This window comes from Pseudorca crassidens, chromosome 7, assembly GCF_039906515.1.
Source record: "Pseudorca crassidens isolate mPseCra1 chromosome 7, mPseCra1.hap1, whole genome shotgun sequence".
Taxonomy (NCBI): Eukaryota; Metazoa; Chordata; class Mammalia; order Artiodactyla; family Delphinidae; genus Pseudorca; species Pseudorca crassidens.
This window is the reverse complement of record NC_090302.1, coordinates 65,156,962-65,174,799: the sequence shown is the minus strand read 5'-3', so window position 1 is coordinate 65,174,799 and position 17,838 is coordinate 65,156,962. Positions and strand designations below refer to the sequence as shown.

The window sequence follows — 17,838 nt, the reverse complement described above, 5'->3', positions numbered from 1 at the left end:
AAGAAAATGTGAAAGCTATAGATTGCAAAAAATGAAGAAAATAAAAATCACCTGTAATACTGAAAAAAAAAAATTATCCCTGGGCTTCCCTGGTGGCGCAGTGGCTGAGAGTCCGCCTGCCAATGCAGGGGACACAGGTTCGTGCCCCGGTCCAGGAAGATCCCACATGCCGCGGAGTGGCTGGGCCCGTGAACCATGGCCGCATGAGCCTGCGCGTCCGGAGCCTGTGCTCCGCAACGGGAGAGGCCATAACAGTGAGAGGCCCGCGTACCGCAAAAAAAAAAAAAAATTATCCCTAACTAGTCAGGAAAATTTTTTTTTTTTAATTTGTCCTCTTTTAAAACTGCTAATTATTTCTGGAAGATAGGCCTAGTAAAGTGGAAATAATGTGGGCTTCGGAGTTACAGCTCTGGGCTTTACTAATTACTAGGTTCTGTGTGATCTTAGGTAGTCAAATGCTTAACATTTTAGATGCTCAGTTATTCATCTATAAGATGGTGATGGAAATACCTAAGAGGTTTATTGTGAGAACATCAGGGTTTTGCTATAACAGCTGGCATAGAATAGCTGCTCAGTAAATATGTTACTTTCCACCTTTTACATGAGAAAACCTGTCTATAAAAAGTACATAGTAAAATAAGATCGATTTATCATTGTTCAGTATTGTCTATAGAATAAATTCAGATATAACCGGTAAATAAAGTAACATGAAAATAGTAATGCTCTCATTGAACGCTTGATAACAGCATGTATTATAAATGTGAAATAAGTAGTGTTGCCAAGTTTAATAAGAGTCAGACATTCGGTAAATTAAAGTTATCATTCTACTATTTAAGAGGTTATTTACCTATGTCATTAAATTATCACTGAATTGGCAATTCTCCCAATTTCCTGCACCTCTCTGCATTTGCATTATGTCAGCCTAAAATGTTTATGTTAAAAATGCTGGCAAAGCCTCAATAAGTATGACTTAGGTGTCAAAACAGTAACTTTAAGAATCCCTTTGATAGTGATGGATAATACAAGTATTTTTCTAGATCACAAAAGGTAAGAAAATCTACATACTAAGGTGTAAAGTAAAACTTCCTTTCCCCTCCCAAAATATTTGAAGTCGTTCTCCTGAGAAAAGTCTACTTTATACATCATTCTTAAGGAAGTAAAGAAGCTGATAGAGCAACCGTCCTTGTCAACACAACACAGATCTCAAATATGCAGCAACTGGTCACTGAGGAGCTCGGAAGTAGTCTAGAGTTTCTCAGATCTCCATAGGATGTGTCATTAAATCTTCTCCTCCTGCTGGGTCTGACTTCTGGGGAAAAAAGCATACGGTATAAAAATTACTATATTTGGTAGTGAGTACTAATGATCACTCAAAAGCCTCATCCTTCAGTCTCTATGGCCTTTAGCATCTAGTTGGTTATGAATGTGACATGCTTTGATTTGATTTAATAATCTTTTTGAATTTATAGTTCAGAACTTATTGTATAAAAATTATCTGTAAAATCAGATACTCCCATATATGGAGAGACATATACATTTATTCTGGTGTTATCCCATGAACAGATTGTAAAATTAAGGCAAGAAGACCAAGGTCTGTCCGAGGCAAAGTTTACAAAGGTGCTCTTTCACCTTAAATTACTAGGATCTGAAAACAGATTTAACACAAACATACACACACAAACCAGACATATAAGTGATGTAAAGTAACACTGTTTTTCTGCAGTGTGAGAAGTGGAAACTCAATGATGTCACATGAACTAAAAAACTGTATTTGATTTCTATATGGGCAATATCTTAATCACTGTATGGAACGGCAGAGGAAAGTATTTTGAAATGTGCAGGAATTATTCTATGATCCATACAAAAACTATAGCATTTTCTGTGTTACAATAAATTTTCAAGTTGAATTTCATACATGTCATATTATATTACACAGGGCATACTCTTTAATATTCAAAACACAGAATGGTTAATAAAAAGAACTCCAAGGAAAGAAGTACAGAAATTTGGTTAAAGATTAATGTTACTTCACAGAAACAGCTTTCGAAAGATTTATATAAAGCCTATTACATTGTCCCACTAGTATGAGAAATAGTATTGTGCTACACAGTACGACAGTAATAGTGCTGTTATCTCAGATGGTATAAGTCACTTGGTTGATTTGGCTAATACATAGACAGTACACCAATTTTATTTACCAAGTCCAATAAAAAAAAAATTCTTAGAAGTTGGGTATATTTGAATCAAATGTCACTGTAAAGTTACGACAATACAGATTACATAATACATACTGTTATTCTCTAATGCATCCATAATGAAGAACTCAAAAATGAAAAGTAATATAAAATAAGGATTTTGTATTAAAATTCTTTGTCAAGAAGCACCATTCACATCAGAAGTTAATATCACTGGGGAGTTAAACGATTAAGACAAAAACAAATACATATTACAAATATCCTTTTGTTCTTCACTTACCATGATGCAAACTGCAAGGATTTAACCTTTAAGGGTTAAAGAGTTTAATCAATGTCAATGTCTGATCTTCTGAAGGCAATAAAGAACAGTCTGCCTAGCGATACCTAACAGAACATCACTTTGTCAAGCCACAAAGCACCCAAAAAGCTTGTCAAGTAAGTTACCAGAAACCTCTTCGTGGTTAGAACTCGGCTCCTTCCTGCTTGACCTATTATTTGATATTTGACCACTTGGTTGCAAGACACTTGCTCTTTCTAGCTGAAATGTCACTGGGGCGTCTTGTCAGCTCCCCGACATCTCGGCCTGACATACAATTTTACTTTTGTGTGCTACAAGGCAGAAAATGCAGGGCAATGGCCTTGTTTTAAATTCTGTCAGCATCAAAGATGGGCGTCACTCTTGGGTCCTACCAACAACACAAACAAAAAAGGAGTCTATTTTGAAGGTCAAAACAGCTATTACCTTGAAGTTTTTCAGCTTATACAAAATATATTACCTGCTGTACTGGTGTGGGAACTGTCCTTAAAAAGTGCCTAAACACACCACAGACATCTTCCCAGCACAACTGCTCTACTTTCTTATCAAATGCAGGCTTGATAAAAGGATGAGTTTTCAGCGCCTGCAGGGACCAGATTCAGCAGTTAACTTAACTTGTTCAAATGGGCAAGTGGTATCATGTAGCTTTACAAGGAGCAACCTGACCTTCTCACATTGACCAGGAGTGACATTATTGTGCAGGAGGAGAAGCAGTCACATCATTTCTGTTTTGCACAACCTGCTTAAAGTTTGCAACTAAATGCTTGTCTTCAGTTGAGCTGACAAGAGAGAAGAGGGGGCTCAGTGAACCATGGCAGGGCTGCCATGAAATGACAGGAATCATTGGCATACATTTCAAATAGCTCTCTCAATCCTATTAAAGTATTGCAGTCCTGCTTTAAAACAGACAAGTATGAAACAACTTTGATAGATAGAGACTAAAATGGCTTATTGATTTTTTTTTTAAGTCTGAAGGAAATTACCCAAAATGTGTCATTCTTTAACATTCAAAAATATGTTACATAAATATGAGCAACTGTGATAATAAATAAAACTTAGAGGGAAAAAAAAGTTGGTTATTTCATTATTCAAGGGACACAGATACCTGTACACATCAAGGTATCACACAATTTTTAAAAACCCACGGCCACTTGTGCTGAAACAAAATTCAACTGATAAGAAAATCCCCCTTCAAAACAATTTTAATTGTACTGTTAACTCTTCCTGCATCCTTTTTATTTCATAAAGTCATAATCCAATCTGAGCTGGTCTCCCGGCAGTAGCAGACATCATCACTGGAGAGGAGTGAGATGACAACAGGGGCGCAGGATTTATAAGTGTCTCCTTTAAGAAAGTGTAAGTTGTGTCAGGTTCAGCTTTCAATGGCAAAAGATCCCCAACGTCAATTGTGTCAGCAGGAAGAGCAGCTCTTGAAGGAATGGAGAGATTTGAATGGTCTTGTGATCCTGTCTATGATATAAAAAAGAAAAGAATAATAAACATAGATTTGAAGACTCTTAAACAGACTCTGATACCATAAACAGAGAAGTGGACTAAGAATCACTGTAATATGGAATGGGGTGGAAATTGCCACTTAAATAATCGATATGATGATACATAAATATGAAATTATTTTCCAAGTTGTGATTGAACCTCATTTGTTCTATATCATAAACTTGTCAGGACATCAGGTGTTTGCCTAGACGCTAAAACTTGGTATAAAACTTTTATCAAGTTATTGAATCAAAGGGTCAGTGCAATCAGGCATTTTTACCTATGCTTCCATCCGCTGGCAAATGACAGAAACCAATGCTAATAATGTTTTCTCATTATGCTATATAATATATGCTATATAACTGGGAGATTAGACTGCTTAGAAAATGAACTATGGATCTTTATGTTTTTTAAGTTATCAGCCTGACTTATTTAATTGAACAACATAGCACAAAGAAAAACAAGTTAATCCTAGTGCCCTATAGAAAACGGCACACCAACATATAAAATGCCAGTGAGATGAACTTTTTGTCTTTACCTTTAATAATACTGCCACCACCCTATTTTAATAAAGACTGTTTCTGTTACGAGTATTTGGAAATCATATATCAAAATATGGGAGTGCAACATGAAAACAATTTGTCACATATTTTAAAACATTAGTTACCCAGAAACTACTGGAAATCAAACTTAAGAAACCCACATACTCATTAAGTACTTAAAAACAGAATATTTTGTTGAAGCTATAATTTAAGCCTTAAGTAGTACCAGTAAACAATAGTTAACCTTTAACATAAATGAAGTTTTACCAGTAAAGCAGATAGGTGTTATTTTATGGCTTTTATAGATAGTAGGAAAATAGTAGTCAATTGTATATCAGAGTTTTCCATGTTCCCAGCAAATAAATGTTGCTGAGATAAGTCTAGTCTTAAGTGTCTCCACTAAAAAACACTTTTTATACTGAAGAGTTCTTTAAAAAAACACACAAACATCTTTTTGGTAGATTCTCTTATGGTTTTGACAACAAAATAGCGTGAACTCTAAGGATCTGCTTTATTATGTCATGTTACACAAAACCATTTCTACATGTGAAAACAAGAAGGAAGCTATCTCTGGCTTTAGGAACGTATTAGAAATTCAACTGTTGTATGTGTTACCATTTTTGTGGATTTTTTTTAAACTACAACTGGAGAAAAAATCAATGGCTGCATCTAACACCTAGTTCAGCAATTTTCTTTGATCTCCGTTCTTTTGATTTCTTGATACTCCACTGCAAGCCTACAGCTGACGGAAATCATCTCTTGTTCTGCTGGAAGTTAAAAAAAAAAAACTCACCTAAAATGACCACTTGAATGGCTTTATGAAGAAGGAGAGGATTTAGCTTATCCTTGCAGAAGGAAAAGAACTCCTGAGGTCTTGTGTTGACCCTGATTAGAAGCACTGATGAAGTTTCACTTGCAGAACCTTAATGCTGGGCCTAAGCATATCAGTTCAGAACCAGAACAGAGGCATCTCATTACATCAGCGGCTCGAGGTGTAGATTCCTGCACTTTTCCTGCTGCTAGAACCATCTTTGGTGATTTTTTTTTTAGTTGCGTATCTGAATTGGAAGTGTTATTACTTGATTGATTTTGCTGCTGTAAAGACTACAATGCCATCTACTAACTGATTCTGCCAGACTTAGGGGTGAGAGGAATAATAGAAGAGCAGGACATGGTGGGGCAATCATACTATTTATTATGATAAAAAATATTGTCAGGCAGCCTTCAAAATTTTTTTGTTACATCTTTATAAATACTTCAAGTTCTGGTCTAAAAAAACTATATATGAAAAGAGAGGAGTGTACAGAATCAGACCAAGGAAGGTCACCTACTCTGAGAGTATTTTCTTCTTGATGCTTTAGACTAGAGAAAGGCAACTGTGCCAAACTGACCAACCATGCCTGTGTTGCAGTGTTAGATAGATGGATATATATTTTACTCAAATCTATATTCTGTACTTGAAGTTTCCTTTTCTTTTCTTATGAGTCCATCAACCTAACTCGTTACACATCCTTCAGGGAAGGTCTCTAACTGCCCATCTCCCCTTAATATGTTCAGTGGATCTTGGAACTCTACAAAGGGGCCCCTCTTTTGCCTTTCCTGATCTTACTTTTTCAAATGTCTATTTTCCACCATGTTGTCTGAAAGCATTTTTTAAAATCTAATATAACATTTTTGACCAAATAACCTTGAAATGGGGTATTATTTCTCTAGTATTTCAAGTCAGAGTCTCACTTTTTGCATACTGTCTTCTGACCTTATGTCCTAAACATGGGAAATAACCTTAAAAAAGAGATTTCTTTCAAGACTTGCACCCCTCAAAAGATAGCCCTTCCATCAAGTAAACAGACTTACTTTTGTGTAAATGAAAACAATTATCTTTCTGGTACTGAGGTCATTTCCTACACTTCATACACTGCTAGAAAATAACCTTTTTCATGAAATAGGATAAAATTTGATTTTAAGTCACTTAATAGCTTAAAAACAAACCAGTAAAAATTCTGGTGAAATCTTGATTTGAAAATAGGATGTTAAAATAACAAGTAAATATGAACTATTTTTCTTGTTACAAATAATATTCAGAAATATATCATAACACTTTTAATATAACACAAAGAGTAAAAGAGAGTTAAATAACTTTTTATCAGAGACCATTAAAAGTTAATATTCAGGGCTTCCCTCGTGGCACAGTGGTTAAGAATCCACCTGCCAACGCAGGGAACACAGGTTCAAGCCCTGGTTCCGGAAGATCCCACATGCCGCGGAGCAACTAAGCTGTGCGCCACAACTACTGAGCCTGTGCTCCAGAGCCTGCAAGCTACAGCTACTGAAGCCCGCGCACCTAGAGCCCATGCTCTGCAACGAGAAGCCACCGCAATGAGAAGCCCGCGCACCGCAACAAAGAGTAGCCCCCGCTCGCCGCAACTAGAGAAAGCCCACGCGCAGCAACCAAGACACAACACAGCCAAAAATAAATAAATAAAATAAATAAATTTATTTTTAAAAAAGTGAATATTCACCATCTGATGTTATATTTTAAATCTGTGGTCGTTTAAGCTACTTTTTAAACTGCTGAGGTGTTCTGGTAGTCTCTCATGTAAATCCAAATTTAAGCAATTTTTAAAAAAGAAATTAGTTACCTTAAATAAAAGCTAGGTGTCATGTGAATCTTTATGGAGGCACTTTTATTTACTCAATAAGCTGTAAATGATTCTATTTGAACTGTTACAGTCCATCAGCTAAATATATATTCACAATACAAAATGTGCCTACTAAATTTCTGCATTTCAGAAATCTTATGAAATACAGTAATTAGACATGTCCATTAACCATTTTTCAAGACTTTAATATCTTCATTTTCTAAGGGTGTTTTTTCAACAACAAAAATAAATAAAGCATTAGTGTAATAATAAGATAATGACTCAATAAACTATCTCTAAATCAAAGCCACTTTGCACACGAAGGCTTCTGAAACAATGACACTAAGCCATTTGTCTCCTGTGTAGCATTTATGATCAAGTTAAGTCTTCTAGAATCTAGTATTATAAAAAATGAGGAGTGATGTGATTTAGTAAGCCTGAAGAGTATTGCAAGGAGATTATGCCAGTCACATAGTATGATGGAAAGAGTATTAGACTAGAGATCAGAAGACTATATTTCCCCTCCCAGTTCTGCTATAATCTAGCTGGGTCACTTAGGCAAGTGGATCAGTCTTCCTAGTTCTCACTTCCCTTGCCTATAAAATGAGGAGCTAGACTCTTTCCAGCTCTGAAGTTTTACCGGTCCACCATGATTCCAACCCGTGATGACATATGATATAAGGTTAACACCTAACTTTTGTGAATAATTTAACCCAGAAATCAGAGTTCCCAAATATAATTCTTAAGATTTTGAGGGGATATGGATGGGCCGTTCTTAAGGGGAAGGAATACATACTGCACACGGTTCTTAAAAAAAGCCAAAGAGATGACAACATTAGCCACAGTTTAGATGACGTGGCTATATGCAATTAAATTCTGATACATTTTTCATTACTTTGACCTCCATGATGATGTTTTAAGCCCTGTAAATTATTGACTGATTTTAAGTAGAGTGTGCAGCTCTACATAAACTGATGAAGGAATCAAAGTACCCACAAGAGGGCCTTACAATGAGGCTCCCTCGCCATTTCTACTTTAGCTCCTAATATGTTCTTACCACTAGAGTCTTAGTACTCAGAACACAGAATACTTCGAGTTAGTTAACCAAATTTTACCTGTCTGTTTTCCAGTTCTGCTGTGCTGGCCTCACAGGATGCTGCAGTTTATGCAGACAAACCGAGTTGACAATAATTACATATACAGTCTTCTCTTGAGGAATGCTCAGTTATGTACCTGAGATATGTCTGCCTGTCTATCTATCTCTCCATCCATCCACACACACACATATACATGTACCTGATAAATATATCTACACACATACACTTGCTAATATGCATATATACACCTGCTACCACATCATTAAATATTTATTCCTCGTAGTTATCAATTCTAACTTTTAGTTACCAATGCCAAAGCTGTAGAAATATTTTATGCATTCCTCTCTAAGTTATTAAATCTTAGTACAGACCAGTCTGGCTCTTTAGCTCAGTGACAACAAGATAGGCTAGGTGGGGATATGTGAGTCAGTCGGCAGAGCAGTGTAAAGGAGTCTCCAGATAGAAGAAAACGACCTGAGAGGTCTGGGTACCTAGAGATCAAGAAGGAGGGGCAATATGGAGGTAGAAGCAAATCAGAAAAGAGAGGTAGAAGACATTATCAACTTGATTCACACCACAACTTAGTCCTCAAGCAGACATTCAGCATTGGTTCAACAGCCAAAGCTCTTAAGACAGACTGGTTCAGTTTCAGCTTTCAACAACATGGTTAATGCGGTAGATTAATTAGATTATGGCTTCGATTCTTCAGGCTTCCTTATAGGCATGCCCTTTGCCATGTGACACTGCAGCTGTGTGCAGCCTGGTTCACAAGCGCTTTACTTCCTTGTCCAGCCTCATCTAGCATGTCCTCACTTGTACTCTGTAATCCGGTTACATGGAACTGTGAGTCAGGAAATATGCTGTTCCATAGTTCACACCTGCCTCCGGTCTGTCCACTGACTGGGATACACTTCTACCCTATGTGGGGTAAATGCCTTCTCCACCTTTCAGCCTCTGTCAAGGTTCCCCTCCTTGTAAGGCCTTTCCAGATCCTTGTCCCACCCTTCCCCAACTACAGTTAGCTGCTATATTCAATCACACGTTGGCATTCCTTCATGAATATTTATTTTTCTATTTTCACTTATTTGTATACTTTTATCTCCCCAGAAAACAAGAGCACCTAGTGTAATAGAATCATGATTTTGTATTGCTAGCACTTAGCAGAGTATCTGGAAATAAGATTTCTAACTGAATGAAACCACTCATGTTATTACTTCATGGTTTTGGTTTGATATTTGGTTATTTCATGTATATACACATTATGTCGCAATTAAAAGTAGCACAGTATAGTGGAAAGAATATGGGCTTTGAAACTGAAGAGGCCTCGGGTTCCAAACTTGAGTCTGCCATGTATTCACTATGTGATCTTAGACATGTTACTTAACCTGTGTGAGCCTGCATCCTATCCATAACATAAGAATCATCCCTCATGGAGTTGTTATAGGAATTAAATGAAATAATATACACAAAAATGCATAACATACAGTAGCTCCCCTTCACCTCTCTTTCTACTCTTCTCAAGTGATAATAAATTCCAAATTTTTAATTATAGCTAACACGTGTGAACATACATGTCAGGTACTGTGCTAGGTTTAGCTTTATAGGCCTTATCTCAATTCTCAGAGCCACTCAATGAGAAGGTATTACTATTATCCCATTTCACAGTCGAAGAACTAGGGCTCACAAGAGCGGAAGAAACTACTGCACGTTGCACAGACGCTTGGTCAGTGGTGAAAAGGGACATGATTCTTGATCCATGATTCTTCTCCCCTTATGCTTGGCCACTACCTTATCATGCCACCAAAGAAGACATGGCCTCAGGCTTATTTATATCCAGAGCTGCTTCATAAAGACAGTAAGGGCTCAACAAATCTCTGTGAAACTGGAAAATAAAAGCACATACATTGTACTAGAGATTAAAAGTAGATGTTTATATTTTTGGTAATATATTTTCTCATAGTCCATTTGAATGTCCATGGTACCGGAGTAAATAAATAGATTTTATGACATTTACATAAAATAAAAGTTCTAGCCCTTTCACCAAAGAAGCTTATGTGTTGTTATATTCAGAGATAAAACTCAGCACTGAAGTTTTAAATTATGTTAGAACATTTAAACTTTATTTTTAAATTACTTTAAAGGTGTCTTATACCTGACAAGATAACGATTCCCATTTTCTTCTCTTAGATGTTTAGATTTCCTGACATGATTGAGGTTGGAAAAAAGAGTCAAAGAATTTTCCCAGATGGCTTTTGTTCTTTCTTTTCCTACTTTCCTTCACACCCCTGTCTGCTCCTTTCCTGACAATTCTGGTATACCTGACGGTAGAGAATGCCAGAAATGGACAGAAAATGCAAAAGAGACCATTTTCCCCCTGTATCTTAAGAATGTATCTTTTCAAACAAACACAGAGAGAATTTGAAATGTAAATATATCCATATACTCAAGTATACAAAAAAGGGACAAAATTGCATAAATAAAAACTTAAGCACACTATACAGAAAAATGCCATTGCAAAACTGAAATGACAAGCTGATAAAAATATACGCAACACACATGATAGCCATAGAGTGACTTTCTTAATTTACAAAAGGCTCATGCAAATCAAGAAAAAGAAGAACCTAATTGGAAAATAGGCTTGGGACAGTGTATTTATTAATATTGGGTTCAGCTGTAACAGAAAACTCAAAATGTTGGTGGCTTTAATAAGATAGAAGTTTATTTCTCTCTGATATAGCTATATGAAGCTACCAGGAATCCAGACTGCTTCTATCTTGGGCTCCACAGCCTCAGTACGTAGCTTCCACCTCAGGGTCCAAAATGGTTGCTCAAGTTCCAGCCATTATATCTGCATTCTAGCCAGAAGAAAGAAGGATGGAGTAAAGGAGGAGGTATCACTTACATTTGAAAACACTTCCTAAAATCAGAGTGTTTCTGTTTACACCCCATTGGCCAGAACTTAGTCATATGGCTAACTTAGTTTCAGGCGAGTCTGAAATATGTGGCTTTCCCTCCCGACCCCGAATGGCCTGGGTAATAGTCAGAGGTTTTGTTACAAAGAAAAGAGAAAAGAGATCAGGAAGCCACTGACAGCCTCCGCCTCAGATATATATTGGCTGTTTGGTGGAGGACGCAGAAATACAATAACCAATAAACATATGAAAAAGAGCTAAACCTCATTCATAATTAAAGAAATGCAACACAAAACATGACAATGAAAGCTCACTTTTCACCTATCAGATAGCCAAAAATTTAGATGTCTGATGATACCCACTGCTAAGAGAGGGAAACAGGCAAGTTCCTACCACGCAGGCAGGGCTGTACGCTGGTGCAACCTTTCAGGAAGACAAAACTTAAATTGTACCTGCCTTAATCCAGCAATTCTACTGCTAGGCATTTTTCTATGGCTACACTCACAAAAGCTCACCAAGATGAGCATACAGATGTATTTATCGAAGCATTTTTTAGAAAAACATTTGATAAATGAAACTAAAGTGTCCATCAACTGAGTGTTATTTAAGTGAAGTATGATACAACCAGATCATATAACAATTTTCAAAACTGATGTAAATATGTAAGTACTGATGTAGAAATATGTCCAAGTGAAAAGAGAAGGTTCAAGACAGTGTGTGTGTGTGTGTGTGTGTGTGTGTGTGTGTGTAAAGAGAAAGAACCCATTTGCATTAAAAAAAAAAATAAGTATAGGGAATTCCCTGGCAGTCCAGTGGTTAGGACTCCGTGCTTCCACTGCAGGGGGCCTGGGTTCGATCCCTGATCTGGGAACTAAGATTCCATAAGCTGTGTGGAGTGACAAAGAAAAAAAAAAGGTATAAACACATACATGCATACACATATCTTTTTTTCTTTCTGGAAAAGGAATCACAAGAAAACTTAATTATTTTTAGAAAAAGGGAATAAATTCGAGCGTGCATTATGAGGAAAAAGCCTTGAAAGCCCAAAATTTTCTTTCCATGTTTTTTATCTTTAAAACTACTGAATCATGAACAAAGGCTATGAACTGGCGATTCAGAGAGGTCAAAATACAGCTGATTAACAAATAAATGGGAAAAATGGTAACCGCCAATAGTACTCAAAACTGTAAAGGAAAATGAGATGTTTATTGCCAATCAAAATTCGATTTAAAAAATTATGATACTAAATGTTAATGAAGGCATTATAAAACAGGCATTCATAAATTGCTAGTGATTGTATAAATTGATAGAACCATTTGGACTATAACTTGGCAACTGTCTTGAAATAGTTAATATCATTTGACCCAACAATTCCATTTATGATTAGTTTACTAATATTAATAGCAGACAAAAATTGGAAATAATCCCATATTCAACAACAGAAGTACATTTAAGTAAGCTATAGCCACTTGATGGAGTATTATATGGCTGTAAAATTTATAGTTATAAACGGTTGGATAACATGGACAAATGCTTAAGCTTGACCAGGGGTCAGAAGCCTTTTTCTGTAAAGGATCAGATAAGTATTTTATGCTTTGCAAGCCATATGCTCTCTGTTGCAAGTACTAAACTCTGCTGTTGTAGCCCCAAAGCAACTATAGACAATATATGCAAATGGATTAGTCTGGCCATGTTCCACTAAAAGTGCATTTATGAATGCTGAAATTTGAATTTAACATATTTTTCACATCATGAGATATTCATCTTCTTTTGATTCATTTTTCAAACATTTAAAAATGTAAAAACTGTTCTTACTTCTCAGGCTATACAAGAACAGGTGGAAGTACATTTGGTCCACAGGCTGTGCTTTGCCCATCCCCGAGCAAGACTATATGAGTGAAAAGGAGACGTGCAAAATCACATATGATACTTTTGTGAGGTACTGACATTGTAGGAATTTTTTTCCCTAAACTTCTGTATTTTCCAATTATCTACAACAAGCATGCCTTACTTTCGTAACTAAAAACCCTTCATTAAAAAAGACTAAAATTTTGTATACACTGAAACCCATATTTTAGTATAGTTAGGACTCTGAACTGTGTGGTCAAAATGAAATGTAATTGGTTTGTTAAAGGTCTCAGAGGGGAGGTTTTGAACCAAGTGTTTTGCAAGTTTTGAAAATCGGATTTTAATTTAGCTGAGAACACTCTGTTATTTCAACATTTTCAGTTATCTAACTCATATCCACAACCTGACATTAAGTCTACACATACACAAATAATTTGATGAAATAACTTGTACCTCTACTCTGCACAAACGCAGCTCTTTATGTAGAGTGGCTACTTAACAACTTGTGTGCCTTCATTTTACTCCAAATAGCACTTCCAGCTGCCAAACTACAACTTCTGTGGTCAAAATGTACACGTCACACTCTCTCTGGGAACTATTAGGCAAAAGTTTGCTGACCACTTTTTCATTACTGAAGAATTTCCTCTTAAAGTTATAAGCCCTTTTTATCCAATGTCAAAAATTAGTAATAATCTGGAAGCTATAAACTTAGACCTTTTAGCAGCATGTTTTTCTCTGAGTGGAATTACTGACCATGCATGCACTCAGGTAAAGGGGGCAGAAGGAAGGAAAAATCATCTAAAATTTAAAGGTGTTTGAAAGATGATTTTCCTAAATCTTATAACATTGTATCTGTCAGTCACATATTTCAACAAATTAGCAATAAATTCACATTTTAAAAGTTGAAACCCATTTTTTCCATGCTCCTCCTTTCCACTGCTGGTTTAAACCACGTTCCCTCATTACTCCACTATATCACACCTAGAATCCCCAGCAATTCTTCACAAGATGTTGCAAACAGTCGTGATTCCCCCACTGACCACCAAGGGATCAGTCCTATATTCTCCAGGGCTGTTGACCCTCTGACGAGTGCCACAGCTGGGCCTTTCTGGAGGGACTGGTTATATTCAGTTGAAAGAATGTGGCCTCTCTACTTCTCAGTGAGAGAGGGGCACTTCAGAAGTAAGACAAATCATGTGATCTGGAGTTCACATGTATGGAATGCCTTCAAATCACAACAAGCACTGGGGAGTATGTTCCAAAACAAACCACTTAGCTGGCAATGACATTTCCTTTACATGACAGACAGGAATGTTATTTCTGATAGAACCAGGCCATTTCCAGCAGTCTCAAACCGAACCCATCTCTAGCGAGAACATCTTATTGAATTGTAAGAATAATGCAGCAACCACAAAATTCCAAAATAATATAGCTATAGGTTACATCTCAAGAATCTGTTCCCTACATGACCAATTCCATATGATAGACTTTCCCCATGGTTGCATAAGGCATAAAGCATACCTAAACCCACACTCACCATTAGTATCCTAAATTAGCTCTATTCATTAATTCTTTTAATAGATATCTATTAAAAGAATAAAATCAAATAATTAACTACAAGTGCCTACAAGGACACTGTTCTTGGTACTGGGACAGCAGTGAATTACACACCAAAAAAATTCTCTGCCCTTAGAGAGTTCACCCTGTCCTTAACTACCTGTGTCCTGAGCCAGTTCTCCTTAATTTGTAATTTTCTCAATGCTCTAAAACCACACAACTGCTGTTTTCCTAGTGTTACGTTTTGATGCACAATGGCACTGAGAGTTTGCCAGATGCATTGTTCCATGGACACAAATAAGGTCCCAGTAATGAGTCATATTTCCCTGGTTCTTCCCTGACCTGCTTACACATGACCTCAACCTCCCCGTCAAGAGTTGCTGGGTGCCTGCAATCCCTCCATCAGGCTCTGCCTCCAACATATTAGAGGGGCTCACAGTGCCATACGGGTGACACCTCTACACAGCACTGGCCCTACACGCACCCTTCCCTCTCTGTCATCTGAAAACTGTGGCAACTCTGACTGGAACCCAGTGTCTCACACTGTCCGTCGTAAAACATTTCTTTCAGCTTCCACCTGCAGGCATCTATTTCCAGATGTCAGTCCCTAGGCCTGCACGGAGGAGAAGCACTAAGACGTTCACTCCATTTCCATCGCCATCTCTGGGCACCTGCCCACAAAACCTCTGCTAGTCCTTCAACTGTCACCAAAGCCCTCGCTCACATTAACTCCCGAAGAGCCTGCACACCACTTTTTCACAAGGGTCTTGACTTTGAAACGCAGCTCAGGTTCAGGGTAGGGTATCCACAAGACAGTGATTTTGACATAGGTTTCAAAGCTCTTTACTAAAATTTTTCATCAGTTATTTAAGTGCCTTGTCACTTTCTCTAGCCTATAAATGCACTTTTAATTTTTGTAAACAAGTCATCCCTTCAGGCTTATCTCTATCTCCTACTTCATGTCTGTGTTATTGTAATACATGCTTATTATTTGAGAATATTCAAAGTTGCTCTTGAAGACGAGAAAAAATAGGATAGATGTTAACTCATAATAAGTGTTAAGCACAGAGAATGAATCAGCCGGTAGTGTCAGGCAGAGGCAGAATTCACACGATAGGAAGAGATTGTAAATTAGTACCCTGTAGGACAGGCTACTAACAGATAGAAAGGGAAGGAAAGAGGGAGAGATGGGTCACCTCCAGGCTAACGTCATCCTCAAACTGCCCCCAGAACTGCAGATAAAACCCAAAGCTGTCCAGCTACCTAAGTGGCAAGCTACAGCGATTGGCCAGGAGTATTTGTCAAGGCAAGTGTGGATAAGTGGTCCCAGGCACCTTCGGTCCCCCAATCCCCGTTTCTCAAACCTCCACCCTGGTAGTCATAACCTCACAAAGAATGGAGAAGGCTAATGTGGCCGAGAGAGAGGTCATATGAACACCATAAAAGCAAGGCATCAGGGAGTATGGTCCGTCTCCCTGCTGGCTGCCTACCTTCCACTTCTTACTGCGTGTTTCATCGACAGATTGAAACCATGTGATCTGAGGATCCTAATTCCGTCTGTGAGACCTCCTGCTCTGTGACCTCTGGGATAACCTGCTTGGTAGAGTACTCAGTGGCTACCATTGCATTAAGGCAATTTCTCATAAGACACCTTTGCCCCCCAGTACTAATCAAAACACTGATCCTGAAGAAAGCCCTGCCTTCTCCTATCTCAGAGACTTTGCTTCACACTGCTTTTTCTAGTTAAAAGGAGACTTCTTCGTCAGGCTTTGACAGTTTTCACAGCTCACCTCAGGTATCACCTTGCCCTCAAACTCCCCCTGCCTTCTAACCCCCCACATTTGGGTTACGTGCCCCTTCTTTGCACTATGGAAACATCCCACACATACTGCTTTTATAATAGCACAGCGTCACAATCTGCCGTTTGCTTAACTTGTGGTGTTTAACACAGTAGCCACTGGCCACATGTAATCGTTTAATTTTAAATTAATTAAAATTTAATTTAATGTAAAATTAAAAATTAGAGCTCCTCAGTCACACTAGCTGCCCTCCACGTGCTCAAAAGCCATGTCTCCACCATCACAGTAAGTCCTAACAGTCAGTGCTGCCTTGGAGTGTCCCTTCCTTGGAGGCATAGGCTTGTTTGTTTGTTTGTTTGTGTATTATCAGTGGCTTGACTAGTGACCGGCACATCGCAGGCACGCGTATGTTTGCTTATTGTTCACCAAATGGACTGCTTCTAATTCCAAAGAAAGCCAACAGGAGGGCATGTTTTGATATAAAACTTTTCTCTCTCTGAAAAATATTTTTACTTCACAAAGTTTAATTTTCATTCTTTAATTCTAACTTTCTCTGATTTCTCCTTTCTAAAGTGTCTAAAGTTTCAGAATGAACCTCACTGCTCCTTTCTGTGTTTATCTTTCCCAACTTTCTGGTGAGTGTCATTATGGCATTTCACCTTAGGCCGCTCTGAAAATGAAGGAAAGAAGCCTGGGACAAAAAGACAAGAGGACAAGTTACCTTGGCAAGTGTCCATTCACAAGACACCCAGGCCAGAATTCTAGCTCTCTTGAGCTAGGTTTTCTATATCAGAGAAAAATGCATTGCTTATCCTCTTGCTTTAATTTTCAATTTTTATACTCTCTTGAGAAAAAGATTCTATTATCAGCTAACTTTGGAGGCAATCTAATTGTTTGATGTAAACCTTCAAAGTTTCCTTTGAGTTGAATGTCTATCTGCTTGGGCAGAAAAGGGGAAAAGAGGGAATTTACATTCACTTTGCTAAACATTAGCATCTTTTGTTCAATCATTTGAATGCAGGACAGTTCCGGGAAACAGCTTAGAGAACAAGAGTTGACACATACAGTGGAAAATCTTTTAAGGTGCTTGGATGCAATGAGGGAGAAAGTGAGACGGAACCATATTTCAGCTCCCTAACTGTGCTGCAGTCTGCGGGAACTTTGTGACAGGTCTCTGTCTCTCAGCTACACTTGACTGGCTCTTGCTGACATTCAGCTGTCAGACAGCAACCCTCTACCAGGCCCATAACATGCTCCACAGCTTCACCCAATTAGCTCGCTTTCACTTGACATGGCAGCAAAAAGCTTCATAATAGGTGGTCAAGGTGCACAGTGTCTGCCTGCCCTCGCGCTGCTCACATACAGCAAGATGGTTAGCTACTTTCTTCTTGCTCGTGAGCTCAGAACTAGGAGGACTACAGTTTAGTCATTCCATCTAT

At 37.8% G+C, this 17,838-nt stretch overlaps 1 protein-coding gene across 10 annotated transcripts in view; it reads right to left on the bottom strand.

Moving 5' to 3' along the window:
• Window positions 1-498: 498 nt before the first annotated feature.
• CCDC171 (coiled-coil domain containing 171) overlaps window positions 499-17,838 on the bottom strand; it is a 358,867-nt gene continuing 341,527 nt past the window's right edge. For all 10 annotated transcript variants that reach the window (XM_067744432.1, XM_067744430.1, XM_067744438.1 and 7 more), the window contains one exon: window positions 499-3,981. In XM_067744432.1, the coding sequence (XP_067600533.1) occupies window positions 3,760-3,981 (222 nt within the window). In that variant the 3' untranslated portion in view covers window positions 499-3,759. The remainder of the gene's footprint in view (window positions 3,982-17,838) is intronic.